Source organism: Elephas maximus, chromosome 2, assembly GCF_024166365.1.
Source record: "Elephas maximus indicus isolate mEleMax1 chromosome 2, mEleMax1 primary haplotype, whole genome shotgun sequence".
Taxonomy (NCBI): domain Eukaryota; kingdom Metazoa; phylum Chordata; class Mammalia; order Proboscidea; family Elephantidae; genus Elephas; species Elephas maximus.
This window is the reverse complement of record NC_064820.1, coordinates 201,706,357-201,722,076: the sequence shown is the minus strand read 5'-3', so window position 1 is coordinate 201,722,076 and position 15,720 is coordinate 201,706,357. Positions and strand designations below refer to the sequence as shown.

General features: G+C 42.4%; 1 protein-coding gene across 4 annotated transcripts in view; it reads right to left on the bottom strand.

Annotated features, from left to right (window-relative positions):
• RUFY1 (RUN and FYVE domain containing 1) overlaps positions 1 to 12,000 on the bottom strand; it is a 75,859-nt gene extending 63,859 nt beyond the window's left edge. For 3 of the 4 annotated variants that reach the window (XR_007516202.1, XM_049874526.1, XM_049874527.1), the window contains exons 1-2: positions 11,700 to 12,000; positions 1,437 to 1,610 (exon numbers count right to left, since the gene is read on the bottom strand). Coding sequence is in view for 3 of the 4 variants with exons in the window: in XM_049874526.1 (XP_049730483.1) it covers positions 1,437 to 1,610; positions 11,700 to 11,991 (466 nt within the window). In the remaining variant the exon portion in view is untranslated. Of the gene's footprint in view, positions 1 to 1,436; positions 1,611 to 1,795; positions 2,547 to 11,699 lie in introns of those variants that run through there. The other variant, XM_049874528.1, reaches the window with a different exon arrangement.
• Positions 12,001 to 15,720: the final 3,720 nt, after the last annotated feature.

The window sequence follows — 15,720 nt, the reverse complement described above, 5'->3', positions numbered from 1 at the left end:
CCTTCCTTCTAAACAAAACAAAACTAGTTGCTGTCAAGTCAGTTCTGACTCATGGTGACCCCATGTGGTGCAGTAAAATTGTTACATAGCATTTTCAAAGCTGTGACCTTTCGGGAGCAGACTGTCAGGACTTTCTTCTGAGGCGCCTCTTGGTGGGTTGGAAACACCAGCCTTTTTGTTAGTAGTTGAGTGCTTAACTGTCTGTGCCACCCAGGGGCTCCTTTCTCCCTCCTACCTGATACCAAACTAATGCTTATTTCTTGAAATCATCATTACCATCTCTCACCTGAGCTGCTGCAATAACCTCCTAATTGGTCTCCTTGCTCCTAATATTGTCACCTCCCAACCCTAATAAATCATTTTTCACACATCGGAAAGTTCTTTTAAAATATAAGTCAGGTCACATTTCTCCCTTGCTTAAAACTTTCCACATACACTTAGAATAAATTCCAACTCCTCACCATGGCCTACAGAGGCCTCTGGGATCCAGCTCTTCCTCACTTCACTGCTTCTCACTCTCCCACTCAGCTGCCTTATCTGGTGTTTTCCTCGAACCAGGCTTGGTCCTGCTCAGGACCTTTGCACTTCTTTCTTTTGCTAGGGATGCCCTTGCCCCAAATGCTTCTGTGGCAGGTTCCTTCTGCTCCTTTGAGTCTCAGCTCACATTTCACCTCCCCAGAAAGATCTTTCCTCTCACCTACCTGAAAGGTTCCTTCCTTGATTCTCTATTATTAATCCATTTTGCGCCCATCAATTTGCAGCATTTTGCAATTGTTTCTGCATCTACTGACTCTACCTCCAGAACGGTGCTATCCTATAAGGCAGTCACATGGCACATGTGCATCTGAAATGTGGCTAACACAGTTGAGAAACTGAATTGAGATGTGCTGTAAATGCAAATGGTTAAGAGCTCAGCTGCTAATCAAAAGGTCAGCACTTTGAATCCACCAGGCACTCCTTGGAAACTCTATGGGGCAGCTCTACTCTGTCCTATAGTGTTGTTATGAATCGGAATCGATTCGACTGCAACTGGTTTGGTTTGGTTTTTGTTTGGTAAGTGCAAAAATTTTAATGCTTAGTGTACAAAACTACGTAAACCATCTTATTAATAAGGCTTTTTAATACTTATTACATGTCAAAATGATATTTGAATATACTGGGTTAAATATACTCTTAAAATTAGTTCCACCTGCTTTTTACCTTTTTTTAAAAAACAAAACAGGGCTACTAGAAAATTAAAAATTCCAAATATAGCTTGCATGATTTTTCTACTGAGCAGCTCTGCTCTAGAATGTCAGCTTCTTGAGGGCAAAGGCCTTGTCTACTTTGTACACTGCTGTCATTCCAGCACCCAGCAGCGTTTGGCACTGATGAACAAATGCTAAGCAAACACCTAGCCCACATTTCCACGCTCCCCTGAGCCCCCTCGGCCTCACCTTTCAGCCCATGTTTGAGGCAGTGCTCCATCACTACAAAGAACTGCTGCAAAGGGGCATGGTCCGCGTCCAGGCTGCGGCCCAGGCTTAGGGCGGACTGGAGCAGGACCTTGATGCTGAGCTTCATCATGTGCATCAGGTTGGCACGCTCCTCCATCATCTGGCACTTGGCAGCTGTGGGGCAGAAGCAGGCACAGCTGCATTAGGGGACGCAGTGTGGTCCGGGTGAGGAGGGAGCAGAGCGAGAACGGGTCAGGCGAGCGCCCAGGCAGTCTGCTCCGGGTGCCGACGTGCCGGCAGGTAGATAACAGGGGTTCGCAGCCAAACCACTCCCTGATCCCTGGGTGTCACAGCCTCACCTGGCCAGCCTGGGTCTAGGGTCAGAAGACAGCCCCCAAATTTCCTGTACCAGCGGCCACTCTCGGGTGACTCCGCGCGTTGCTAGGGAGACGGCTCTACTGAGACCCACTACGATTGGCCTCTGCGACAACCTCATATTCCTTTTTTGACCAATGAAAGGGCGCAAACTGCAGGAAGCCCGACCCCAATTCAGAAGGCGTCCGGGAAAAGTCCCCCGTCCCTGAATGTTCCTATTGGACGAGTCCAGTTTAAGGCCACACCTATGGAACTAGCGGGCGCCATTTTACATTATTTGCGCCGGTTGGAGTCCAACAGCGTTAAAAGCCAGGTGGGGGTGGGTCTCTGCCCCGCTCAGGAGGCCTCACGAGTCTGCTCTTTTGTGTGGCTGCCCTAGCTGGGAGGCTGAAGGGAAGCATCTTCCCTATAGTTCCAGATTCACATTGTCCTTCCTTGCCGCCCATCTTTCCTCCACAATTAGTCCGTATCACGAGTTTTACACCCACTTTTTCTTTGTAAATAAAGGCGTTAGAATCAAACTACATTTCCATTTCAACTCCATTAATCTTGTCGCTTTATTTTAAAAGTGTCTGCAGTCTGTATCGGATATCCACGACAGGTGCTTACTAAATGTTCCCTTAAGTCCAGGAAGCTGTCTCTAGAAATTAAATAAAAATTTAGATCCCAGACAAAACCCAGGTGCAATGCAGGGCCCTGCCTGGGGGCCGGTGCGCCTTTCTCCCTACCAGCTCCAACTTTAAATTGAATTGTCAATTGGATGGGTATTGCTTTAGTTTGCAGTTGTCTGATAACTAGTAACAGTAAGCAACTTTTTGTTTATAATCTTTTATTTCCATTAAATTTTTTGCCCACTTTCGTGTTGAATTGTTTGCCTTTGTCTCATTGATCTGTATATCCTGGATATTAATCTGTTGCTTACACTTGTTTTATTTCATGGGCATTAATTAATATGGGCATATAAATAGTTAGAAGAGCATAGCATATATGTATATGTTGTTGTTGTTAGGGGCAGCTGAGTCAGCTCCGACTCATAGCGACCCTATGTCCAACCGACCGAAACACTGCCCGGCCCTGCCTCATCCTTACAATCGTTGTTAGGTTGAGCTTATCCCTGCAGCCACTGTGTCATCCCATCTTATTGAGGGTCTTCCTCTTCTTTACTGACCGTCTACTTTACCAAGCATGATGTCCTTCTCCAGGGACTGATCCCTCCTGATAACATGTTCAAAGCATGTGAAACAAAGTCTCGGCATCCTCGCTTCTAAGGAGCATTCTGATTAAACTTCTTCCAAGACAGAGTTGTTCCTTCTTTTGACGGTCCATGGTCTATTCAGTATTATTTGCCATCACTGTAATTCAAAGGCGTCAATTCTTCTTCAGTCTACCTCATTCACCGTGCAACTTTCGCATGCATATGAGGTGATCGAAAAATACCATGGCTTGGTTTGTGTACCTTAGTCTTCAGGTGACATCTTTGTTTTTTAACATTTTTTAAACGAGGTCTGCAGCAGACCTAAGACAATACGTCGTTTTATTTTTTGACTGCTGCTTCCAGGAGCACTGATTGTGATCCAAGTAAAATGAAATCCATGACAACTTCCATATTTTCTCAGTTTATGATATTGCCTATTGGTCCAGTTGTGAAGATTTTTGTTTTATGTTAAGGTGTAATCCATACTGAAGGCTTTGATCTCTGGTCTTCATAGTAAGTGCTACAAGTTCACTTCAGCAACCAAGGTTGTGTTATCTGCATATCGCAGGTTGTTAATGAGTTTTCCTCCCATTCTTCATACGGTCTGGCTTAGATTATTTGCTCAGCATACAGACTGAATAAGTATGGTGAAATGATACAACCCTGACATGTACCTTTCCTGATTTTAAACCAGGCAGTATCCCCTTGTTCTGTTCTAATTGCCTTTTGGTCTATGTATAGGTTCCACACGAGCACAATTAAGTTCTGGAATTCCCATTCTTTGCAATGTTATCCATAATTTGTTATGATCCACACAGTAAAATCTAAAAACGATAATATTTTGACTGTAAATCTGCAATAAAGATATTAAGTAAATATGGTGGCACAGTGGTTAAAGTGCTCGGTTGCCAACTGAAAGGCTGGCAGTTTGAATACACCAGTTGCTCCACAGGAGAAAGATATGGCAGTCTGCTTCTGTAAAAATTTACAGTCTTGGAAACCCTATGGGGCAGTTCTACTTTGTCCTATAGGGATACACTATGAGTTGGAACGACTCAATGCAGTGGGTTTCCTTTTATTGAGACAACTTGTGTTAATACTAAATTCATGCATCAATTGGTTTCAACCTACCTGGAGCAAAGGAAAATGAAGAGCACCAAAGACATATGGTAAAGATGAGCCAAAGAGACAAAGGGCCACATACACCAGAGATTCCATCAGCCTGAGACCAGAAGAACTAGATGGTGCCCGGCTACCACCAATCACTGCCCTGACAGGGAACACAACAGAGAATCCCTGATGGAGCAGGAGAACAGTGAGATGCAGATCTCAGATGCTCACAAAAAGACCAGGCTTAATGGTCTGACTGAGAATGGAGGGACCCTGATGGTCATGGTCCCCAGACCCTTTGTTAGCCCAAGATTGGAACCATTCCTGAAGCCAACTCTACAGACAGCGATTGGACTGGACTGTAAGATAGATAATGATACTGGTGAGGAGTGAGCTTCTTGGCTCAAGTAGACACATGAGACCATGTGGACAACTCCTGTCTGGTGGAGAGATGAGAAGGAAGAGGAAGACAGGAGCTAGTTGAATGGACATGGGGAATAGAAGGTGGAGGGGAGGAATGCACTGTCTTACTAGCAAGAGAGCAGCTAGGAGTACACAGCAAGGTGTGTATAGCTTTTTGTATGAGAGACTGACTTGATTTCTAAACTTTCACCTAAAACACAATAAATAAATAAATAAATAAATAGGGGTGGGGGGAAGAATACTACATTCAGCAAAACCCAAGAAGTTATGGGGAGACCTGCTGGAAAATGAAAAAATGGTCTAAACATTTCATCAAGGTTGTGGAATGGGAAAAATGGGTTAATTGGATGGGGGTGGTATAATTATTTTTACATTTTTAAATTTGTACAAATTTATAAATGCGAATGTATATATTTATATAATTTATAAATTTGAAAACTTCAGTGAAATGTACGATCGGCAAAGGAAATAAAAGCTGCAACACCTCATCAAGATGCGGGAGAAAACCTGAACAGACTGTTAAAAACAAAACAAAACCCATTGCTGCGGAACAGATTCTGACTCATAGCAACCCTAAAGGACAGAGTATAACTGCCCCGTAGGGTTTCCAAGGCTTCAAATCTTTACGGAAGTAGATTGTCACATCTTTCTCTCTTGGTTTAAACCGCTGGCCTTTTGGTTAGCAGCTGAGCGCTTAACCACTGTGCCATAGGGATCCTGAACTGACCATAGAAGCAATTTGTAAAGATTTACCCTTAAAAAGGACACTAAGCCCAGATCTATAAACTAACGGTCTTCAAGTGGGACTAAATGTACAGGAAATCTTGCCAAGGGCTAGGCACCTCAGATGTTTTAAGGGATTCAATTTCCAGATCCTCAAGTTTCACAGACACTCTTCTCCGTCTCTACAGAAGGACACTCCAGCCCCTTCCCAGAGCTTCCTCCTGGTGCGCTGACCTGCTTGCAGAAGTCCCAGGGCACCAAATGGAGGGAAAGCCTTCTTTGATGATTGATCAAGTCCCAAATATATATATATAATATTGGCAGAAGTGTAAGGAAATAAGCATTATTTTTATGTCCACAACCATTTTGAGTATTCTGGGTTAAACAAGATGCCTCTAAATGAAAGAATAACAAGGATAATTATCATTTTATAAGTCCTCGTAAAGTCTGTTTTGGTAACTTCCCAGAAATTGAGAAAAGCAACGTTTTTAATGACTAGGTTGTATTCTTTTGCAAGTCAGGTGATTTTCAATTATTTGTTTTGAACAAAAATGAACAAAAAAATAAATTTTGGTATTAGACCAATGAGATTTTTGTCATATTAACTTGGAAAGTGTTCACATACTTGAGCAACACTGCTATAGCAAAAGTCTGTCTATTTCTATCTATTTATGTGGACCAGGTTTCTCAAGGCTCCCATCTATAAAAAACAAAAAAGATTGATGCTGATTGATTTTAGCAATAAATCCAATATATTCATCTACAGATACATGCTGATAAAAACCAACACCATTCAGCCCATTAAGAGATGCAATTCTAGTAAAAATTTTATTATGTATAATAATTTATAAAAATTATATTGCTTTTATCAATTTGATGCCAGTAGTAATTTTAATGGAAATGCATTCCAGAAGAAAAAATTATAAACACTTAGAGCCTTAGTCACAAAAAAACTTATTAAAAATTTTAATTTATTTACATATATTTTGCTGAGAAGTATGATAGGATGACCAATAAAAAATATACATATATAAATCTATTTACATTAAGATAAAATTCTGTGAGGGAAGTATAACGGAAATTAAATTTCAAGGAATATAAGGGAAAATGTAAAATTTTCAAATGTTAAGGAACTCATTATACCCGTAAAAATATATTTTTAAAATGACTGATGGTGCTTATCAAATCATTAAGATATTTAGATACCACCTGATACATATAAAATCATAAGCAATGGTTTTATTTTAAAAAGTCAGTTTTTACAATAACCAAAAAATGTATCCTGAGCAACTTCAAAATTATGATGAAGAGTTTTACATGTCAACTTTAAAAGCTGGGAATAGCTTACGGAGTCACATGAACCAAAAATGTGAAAACCACAGTCCCAGGAAATCAGAGCTGGTGGCGTGGCTCTTACCATTGTTTCCGGGGACATGGGAATATTCTGCAGCCGTCTCGTCCATCCCCCTGCTCCATTAGTCACCGATTCCCATTCATACTCAGTCCATAGATTCATGGAAAATTAGAGCTGGAAGGACCCTTTTAGCCATTCTGTCTCACAATTTTACTAGCTTTGTGACCTTGGGCAAGCTATTCACATCTCTAAGCTTCATTAGTAATAATTCAAAACAACAACAGAGCATGTCACAAAGCACTGCACTTACTGAACTGCCAAATAAACAGTCTGCTCGAGGATCTATTTCAACCTTGACTATCTTACAGGGAAGCCCGTGACATAAATGAGTGAGGCTGCGAGAGGATAAGCTGGAGAAAATACGCTCAACCATAGGAATTACCAGCCTCTTGCTGAAGGAATGTTAGTCAATAGTGCCAGATATGAGTTTTCAGGAGAAACTGGAGATCTGGATTTTTATGTAAAACCTGCTTAATGGCTAAAAAAAAATTTTTTAATGCTTTTACACTGTGCAGGATGGAAAAAAATGCAACTACTAGCCACAAACGACTTAAAGCGCTGCCAGTTTGCAACCATTCATAATTTTCAGGAATTTTCACTTATCATCTATTATGGCTAACTTGAGTTCAGCAATGTGAGGGGAAAAAGTTAATGTGTTTCATTTTGGAAGGAACTACACCAACTGTGCAGGGGTGTTTTGACACATGTAAAATAAAATTTGCCCAGGAAGAGAACCAATCTAACAAAAAAACAATCTTCAAGTTCTGGCTCTGCCACTTTAAAACTCTATTCTGACTCATTGCGACCCTATCCAAGGAGTGGCTGGTGGATTTGAACTGCAGTCCTTTTGGTTAGCAGCCGAGCTCTTTACTGCTACGTCACCATCGGAGAGAACAGAGGAAGCCATAATACATACCACCTACCTAAAGGCAAATATATATCTAATAATTTTAAAATGAAAGAATGCCTTCTTCAGTGAGTACCCATGTGTAAGATACTGCACTTGGCACATTAATTCTTAGGAGGATGCATGGTTTATTATTTGTCCTTTAGAATACATTACTATAAAAAGCAAGATGTAGAACACTGTGTATATTCTGTTGTCTGTGTGAAAAGTGTGGAGAGATCAAAACACATGTGCTATATATGCATAGACTTATCTCTGAAAGATACAGTAGTATTGGGGATAGTTTTGGGGGAGGAGGACTTGCTATATGCTCATTGTTCTTTTACATGGTTTGATTTTTCTCTCTCTTTTTTACCATGTGCATTTATTACCTCTGGGGGATGGGGAAACAAGACAACTAGAGACAACAAAATCACCCTGTGGTATGCTGTGCTACCAGTCCCCCTGTGGGGTAACATGTTGAAACAAGTATTCAAAACACTCCACAACATTTCTCTCAACCTTTATCACCAAAAATTTTTTTCCCTGGCAAGAGTGCTGCTCACATTCAATCTCTCTGGACCCTCTGGAAAATCTCTCTGCCTCCTATGACTGTCTGTATCTGTCCTGTTTCTGTGAGCAGATAAATGGCTTTGGGACACTGTGGGAAAAGAGATGAATGAGCCAGCCCCAGTCGAGGCCCTGGTGAAGTGGTGACCCCTGTCTTCTGATCTGCCTTACTCAGAGTCCATTTCCTTTTTCCCACCCCAACTCCTGTCCTTCCTGTCGGTTTCAAATCCTTTTCACCTGGGGGACTAGCACACAGCTCACCCCAGCAGTTCTTCACATTTCAGTCCTTTGTAAACGATGTACACATTTTTGCCAAATCTGAGTAGTAATTATTTAATATTTTCTTTAAATTAACTAATTAAAAAAATCTATGACTTTTTTTAGTTTTCTTTTTAATTGTGGTAACTATATATGTAACAAAACATTTTACACATAAATTCAGTGATGCCACATTTTACTTATGAAGTTATTTTAAAGGGAGAAGCAGCAAGGTGCTGTGATGAAGAGTATGGGGTTGAGAGGAAGATTGCCTTGGTTCAAGTTCTGGCTCTGCCACTTATAAGTAACTTGGTCAAATTCTCTTTAATTCAGTTTCCTTCTTTATAAAATGGGGATAACAATGTTACTTATCTCACAGGGCTGGACACATAATTTACAAGGTCAGTTGCAAAATGTGGGGCCTGGCTAGAGGCAGATATGTCAATTTCTCCTTCTCATGGTCCTAAGGGATTGCCACTTCCATGCACTGGCACTGTCCTGAGACTGCAGAGCTCTTAACCCACGCCTCCCCAGGCTTGTAGTGGTCCTGGGGTGAAGACTGGGAGAGGGAGGAGCGTGCCAGGGGAGGGAGAACAGATGGCTGAGAACCTGTCCTGGGGAGGCAGCAGGAGGTGGGACCACACATGATCCCAGGCTCCAAGACCCCTGCACATGCTCCTTTGTCCCACTGTTCAATGGGACACTTACAAAGCACAAATCATAAATGGTTCACTTATAAAACACAAATTCAAAGGCAATATCACTAAGAATTACAAGTGTGAAGCCCTTCTGAGTGCTGGGCCCTGTGAGACTACACTGATCACACGTCACTGAAGCTGGCCTGGCTGTCACAAAGGGTTACTGTCTTAGTTATCTACTGCTGCTATAACAGAAAACCACAAGTGAATGGCTTTAATAAACATAGGTTTATTCTCTCGAAGCTGAGGAGGCTAGAAGTCCAAATTCAGGGCGCCAGCTCCAAGGGAAGACTTTCTTTCTCTGCTGGCTCTGGGGGAAGGTCCTTGTCATCAATCTTCCCCTGGTCTAGGAGCTTCTCAGCCCATGGACCCCAGGTCTAAAGGACATGCTCCACTCCTGGCTCTTCTTGCTTGGTGGTAATGAGGTCCCTATCTCTCTGCTTGCTTCTCTCTCCTTTTATCTCTTGGAAGATAAAAGATGATGCAGGCCACACCCCAGGGAAACTCCCCTTACATTGGATCAGGGCTACCACCTGAGTAAGGGTGTTGCATTCCACCCTAATCCTCTTTAACATAACCTAATCTTGCCTCATTAACCACAGGCAGAGATTAGGATTTACAACACATAGAAAAATCACATCAGATCATAAAATGGAGGATAATCACATAGTATTAGGAATCATGGCCTAGCCAACTTGACATGTATTTTTGGGGAACACTATTCAATCCATGACAGTTACTTTGAGAATTAAATGAAAATATATGCACAGATCTTAGATTAATGCCTGGCACCTAGTAAGCACAGAAGTGTTGACTATTACTTATAAATGGAAAACAAGTATTTTTCAACATGCACTGTTCAATGGATATTTATAATTATGTGCTAGGCACTGTTCTAGACATTGGCACATTTTGTCAATAATCAGCTAATATTATTTGCTTACTCTGTGCCCTGAACTATCTAAGAGTCCTCCAAAAGATGCCATACAGGACTTGCAGGACTGTCAGTTGGTATACAACTGAACATTCCATGATGTGTGGAAGGAAACATTGGTGGCGTAGTGGTTAAATGCTACAGCTGGTAACCAAAGGGTCGGCAGTTCAATTCCGCCAGGCGCTACTTGGAAACTCTATGGGGCAGCTCTACTCTATCCTATAGAGTCACTATGAGTCGGAATTGACTTGACGGCACTGGGTTTGGTTTTTGGTTTGGATGTGTGGAAAAGTTTCTGGAAAAGGTGACAAACTAGTGGGGAACTAGATTCCTGGGGTGGAAAGGCTCCCTCATTACTTCCTAGTCCTATGTTCTACTGTCAGACTCTCCAGATAAGTCAGTTTTTAAAATTTTTCTCTATTAATCCTTCCTGGCCATTAAAGATCTCACAAATCACTATTCTGGTGCCAGTGCTGACACCTACAGCAAAATCAATAAACCTCAAAGGTATACTATAATGGTTCTTAGAAAACACTCTAGTCTTCAGTCAGCTCTGTATCACAGAGCTTTCTATGAAGATGGAAATGTTCTAGACTGCACTGTCCAGTACAGGAGCCACTAGCCACATGTGGCTATGGAGCACCTGAAATGTGGCTAGTGTGAATGAGAAATGGAATTAAAAATTTTATTAACCCTTAAATTAATTTAAAAGTTAAGAATCACATGTGGCAAGCGGCTACTATACTGGAGGGCAGAGTTCTAGATATTTTCTTTATAGGGCTTTCTAAATCAGAATCTTAATATCATCATGTTTCCGGAGTATATATTTTTTTCTTTTCATTGATATGCTGAAACCCTATTCTAGATTACAAGACTGAAAATGACTTTAAGAGATCATTGGATCAATAAAAAAATCTCATTTTACAGGCTATGAAATGGGACTGGGCGGGGTAGTGACTTGTCCACATCACTCAGCGAGTTAGTGGCAGAGCAAGCTTGGAACTAAAACCTCCTTACTTAGAATTTGGTGTTTTCCCTCCTTGAGTCCGGGACGCACCGTTAACCCTGGAGGAAGTGTGTGACGGGCTGGCGTTGTGAGATTTTAACCCAGAGAATAGTGCTGGTTTCATTTCCTAAAGTTTATTATTATCAAGGAAACCCTGGTGGTGTAATGGTTAAGAGATATGGCTGCTAACCAAATGGCTGGCAGTTCGAATTCACCAGGCCTCCTTGGAAACCCTATGGGGCAGCTCTACTCTGTCTTATAAGGACGCTATGAGCCGGAATCGACTCGACGGCAGAGTTTGGTTTGGTTTTTTTGGATTATTATCAATACAAATTATCTAAATTCTTAAATTTTCATAATAAAAAACAAGAAAAATGACGTTGTTCTGGGAAACAATTTGAATGAGGGGTTCTGTATGGTAGTTGTCCCAAACTTAGACCATTCCATCCGAAGTATTTATTTAGCTTGCTTTGGCTGCAAAGTATAAAACACAGAGACAAGTAGTTCTGCGGGCTAACAAGTTTTTTTTTTTTTCTTAACTTGTCTAACTAGCTGGGTAGGTTAAACATCCTCTAATCGCGAAATGGGCCACCTGTTACCCACAGAAGGCACACCGCCGGTCGCGTGGCCGAGACGCCCGCCCGCCCAGAGCCTGCTTGGCCTGAGCATACCTGCGCGCGCCGCACCGTCCCCGATGCCGTCCCCGACGCCGCGCCCAGCCGCCGCGCGCAGCGCGCTCCCGCAGCTCGCCGACAGGTTCACTGTGGCCTTTCGCGCTAGGGTCAAGATGGGCGCGGACCAGCCGTCCGCCGCCGCCCGCGGCTGTGCCGCGCTCTTCAGCTCGCCTGGACTCGGCAGCTGGTTCCGGTCCACGATCTCAAACTCTTCCCCGGACTCCGGCCCTGGTTCGGGCCCCCGCTCCGGTACCTGCCCCGCCGGGTAGCCGCCTTCCTGGTCAGCCATTTTGGCCGCGTCACGTGATCCCGGCGGGCGGTGCGGACGGCTGACTTTGGTGTGGGCGTGGATGCAGCCAGGCGGGCGTTTTTGCACCCTCGCCGCCTGTTTTTCTGTCCACAAACCTCATTCCCTTTTTATTCCTTCCTACGTACCTGTCCTCCACCTCCCCTGTCTTGCCGCTCTCCTTTCGTTTCTCTCACTTTCAAAGCGTACGGAAAAGTACAAATTACAATAGAAGAAACACCTGGATTCCCACCAGCCGGGAGGACTCGTCCCGTGGAACTTGCTCATGCACGTACAGTTCTGCACCCAGCATGGTGCTTGGGATATAACAGTGCCCCCATGGCCTTAATTTTTTTTTTTTTTTTTTGTGGAACTAGTTCTTTTTATTTTCATTTCATATTTTATATATTCTACCTTGTTACTTTTCTGAAGAAGTCTGGCACAGGCAAGGCACAGCAAAGCAAGGCAAGAAAGCAGGTTTTTGTTTTTTTGACTAAAGAAGACAGCTTGGCGGGAAAGAGCACATTCTGGTGGAGTCTACTAATAATTCGTTAAATGAAGAAAATAATAGAACCTACCTAATTAATCAAGATTTAGAATGTAAGGAAGCACGTGGCAGAAGTTAGCAATTGTGATTACTCTGTTGGCCAGCTACAAAGCTTGGGTGAATCACTATACACTTGTAAGGAGTTATTCACAGTCTGTTTCCTCGTTTGGAAAGCAAGGGGTTTTGACTAAATGGAAACAATTGTGTAGCACTTGGTACTTAGTTTGCAAAGTGTGGCACGTGGGACTCAGCAGACCATTTGATTGTCTTGTTTGATTCCCAGAGTGTTAAAAAAGATTAAGTTGTTGCAGACATCTACAAAATATTTCACATAAGAATTTGGACTTTTTCAGCACAACTGAACTAAACCAAAAGCTAAGAAGTTTCCTGAATACAACCAAACACTTCCAGGGACAGAGTAGCTGGGGCTGGGGTCTTAGAACTGTGGTTTCAGGGACATCTAGGTCAATTGGCAGAACAAAATTTATGAAGAAAATGTCCAGCATTCCACTTTGGTGAGTGGTGGCTAGGGTGTTAAAAGCTTTCAAGCGGCCATATAAGATACATCAATTGATCCCAACCCACTTGGAGTAAAGGAAAATGAAGAACACCAAAAACACACAGAAAATATTAGCGTAAGAGACAAAAGGGCCAAGTAAACCAGAGACTTCATCAGCCTGAGACCAGAAGTACTAGATGGTGCTTGGCTACCACCAATGACCACCCTGACAAGGAATGCAACAGAGAGTCTGAGCAGGAGAAAAGTGTGGAACGGAATTGAAATTCACGTAAAAAGACCAGACTTAAGTCTGACTGAGACTGGAGGAACCTCCAGAGCCATGGCCCCTGGACTAAAACCCAGAACTAAAACCATTCCCGAAGGCCACTCTTCAGATAAAGTTTAGACTGGAGTATAAAGCATAAAATAATACTAAGAGTGTGTTTCTTAGTTCAAGCAGATGCACAACCAAAGGGGCAGCTCCTGTCTGGGTGCAGGATGAGAAGGAAGGGACAGGATGGACATGGGAAACCTGGGGTGGAAATGGGGAGTGTGCTGTCACATTGTAGAGATTGCAACTAGTGTCACATGACAATGTGTATATAAAATTTGGTGTGAGAGATTAACTTGAGCTGTGAACTTTCACCTAAAGTACAATAATAGTTAAAATATATGTATCTATAAAAAAAAAAGAATCTGGACTTTGGCTTTCTCTAGAAATACTGGATGATTTGGCACTTGGTATGTTTCCTGATGGTACCAAATGGCTAACGTGGGCAATGGCTGCTCCCTTTAGTAGTCCAAGTACTTCCTGTTTCTCAGTCTTGGTACAGGTCACTTCACTAATTTTCCTTATAGACTGGTGTCTGAAGGCCAGTTGTTCTTAATGGGGTGTGTCAAATAAAAAAACACATCCAGGCTTTGATGGAGCGAAGCTTTATTCAGAGAGGAAGGGGAGAGAGACTACTACAATAAAAACAGCTGGACCATGAGCTCTGCAAGCCTCTCAAAGAATTAAAGAAAAAGCATTTTCTTTTGCAGAGACTGAGAGTAAACAAAGATAGAAAAACTCCAGGTGTGGGAAAGTAGAACGAGCGGGTGATATCATCAGATCCTAATCATGTTTTACGCTAATCTGTAATTTCACTGTGTGCTGTCCTTTTACATTGTGGTGGCCATGGGGTGGCAGAGAGAATCCTGAATGCAGCCAAACTTGTGCCTTCTGAGGAAATACCTGGAGAAAGCAGGACCAGAAAAAAACCAAAAAGAACCAAACCCATTGTTATGGAGTTGATTCAGACTCCTGGCAACCGTATGGAACAGAGTAGAACTGCCCTATAGGGTTTCCAAGGCTGTAGATCTTTACGGAAGCCGACTGCCACATCTTTCTCTGTTGGAGTGGCTGGTGGGTTCGAACTGCTGACATTTTGGTTAGCAGCTGAGTGCTTAACCACTGCGCCACCAGGGCTCCAGTAGGATCAGGAAGGTAGACTTTAAACCCCTGCTTTAGCAGCTTCTGAAATGACTGACTCTGATTTGGTAATATTTTCCCATGACAAGCTGTATAAATTTGCCTAGTTCTTTCCACCCCCCCCAACATTTTATTATGAAAATTTTCAAACATAGAGAATAGCATTTTGCCATGTCTATCCACTTCTCTGGGGCTTTGGTGGCACAGTGGTTAAGTGCTTGGCTGCAGACCAGAAGGTCGGAAGTTCAAATCCACCAGCTGCTCCTTAGAAAACCTATGGGGCAGTTCTTCTCTGTCCTATAATCCTATAATAGGGTCGCTATAAGTCAGAATCAACTCAACGGCAATGGGATGTTTGTTCGTGTGTTTTTAATACACCTATCCGACCCTGTACCCACCCATTAATCCATCTTTTTTTTTTTTTTAATGTATTTCAAAGGGAATTATAGACCCCAATACTTTTTTGAAGTTCTTACTGACAGCACTGGGTTTTATTTAGAAATAATTTCAATCTTACAGAAAAGTTGCAAGAATAAAGGTAGTACAAAGTATACCTGTATACCTTGTACTCAAATGCACCTGTAGCTAGTGTTTTGCCCCATTTATTTTATCCTTTGCATGCACTCTATTTTTTTTATATATATGCACATGGTTTTTGTCCCCCCCCCGCCCCCGGCTTTTTGAGGGTAAGTTAAATATACCATGTCATGGCCTTTTACCCTTAAATCCTTCAGGGTATAATATCTCCAGGGAATACACCATGAACTGCCCGAAGAACGAACAAATCTGTCTTGGAAGAAGTACAGCCAGAATGCTCTTTAGAAGTGAGGATGGCGAGACTTCATCTCACATACTTTGGAAATGTTATCAGAAGGGACCAGCCCCTGGAGATGGACATCATGCTTGGTAAAGTAGAGGGTCAGTGAAAAAGAGGAAGACCCTCAACAAGATGGATTGACAGAGTGGCTGCAACAATGGACTGAAACATAGCAGCAATTGTAAGGATGGCAGAGGACCAGGCAGTGTTTTCTTCTGTTGTACATAGGGGGTCTCTATGAGTCAGAACTGACTCAACAGCATCTAACAACAACAACATGTAAGAGAAAATCCTAATTCTTATGAAATTAGCTTGGGTCATGCACCTTAGTCCTCAGGTGACATCTTTGTTTTTTAACACTTAAAAGAGGTCTTGCTCAATGCAATGCATTGTTTGAT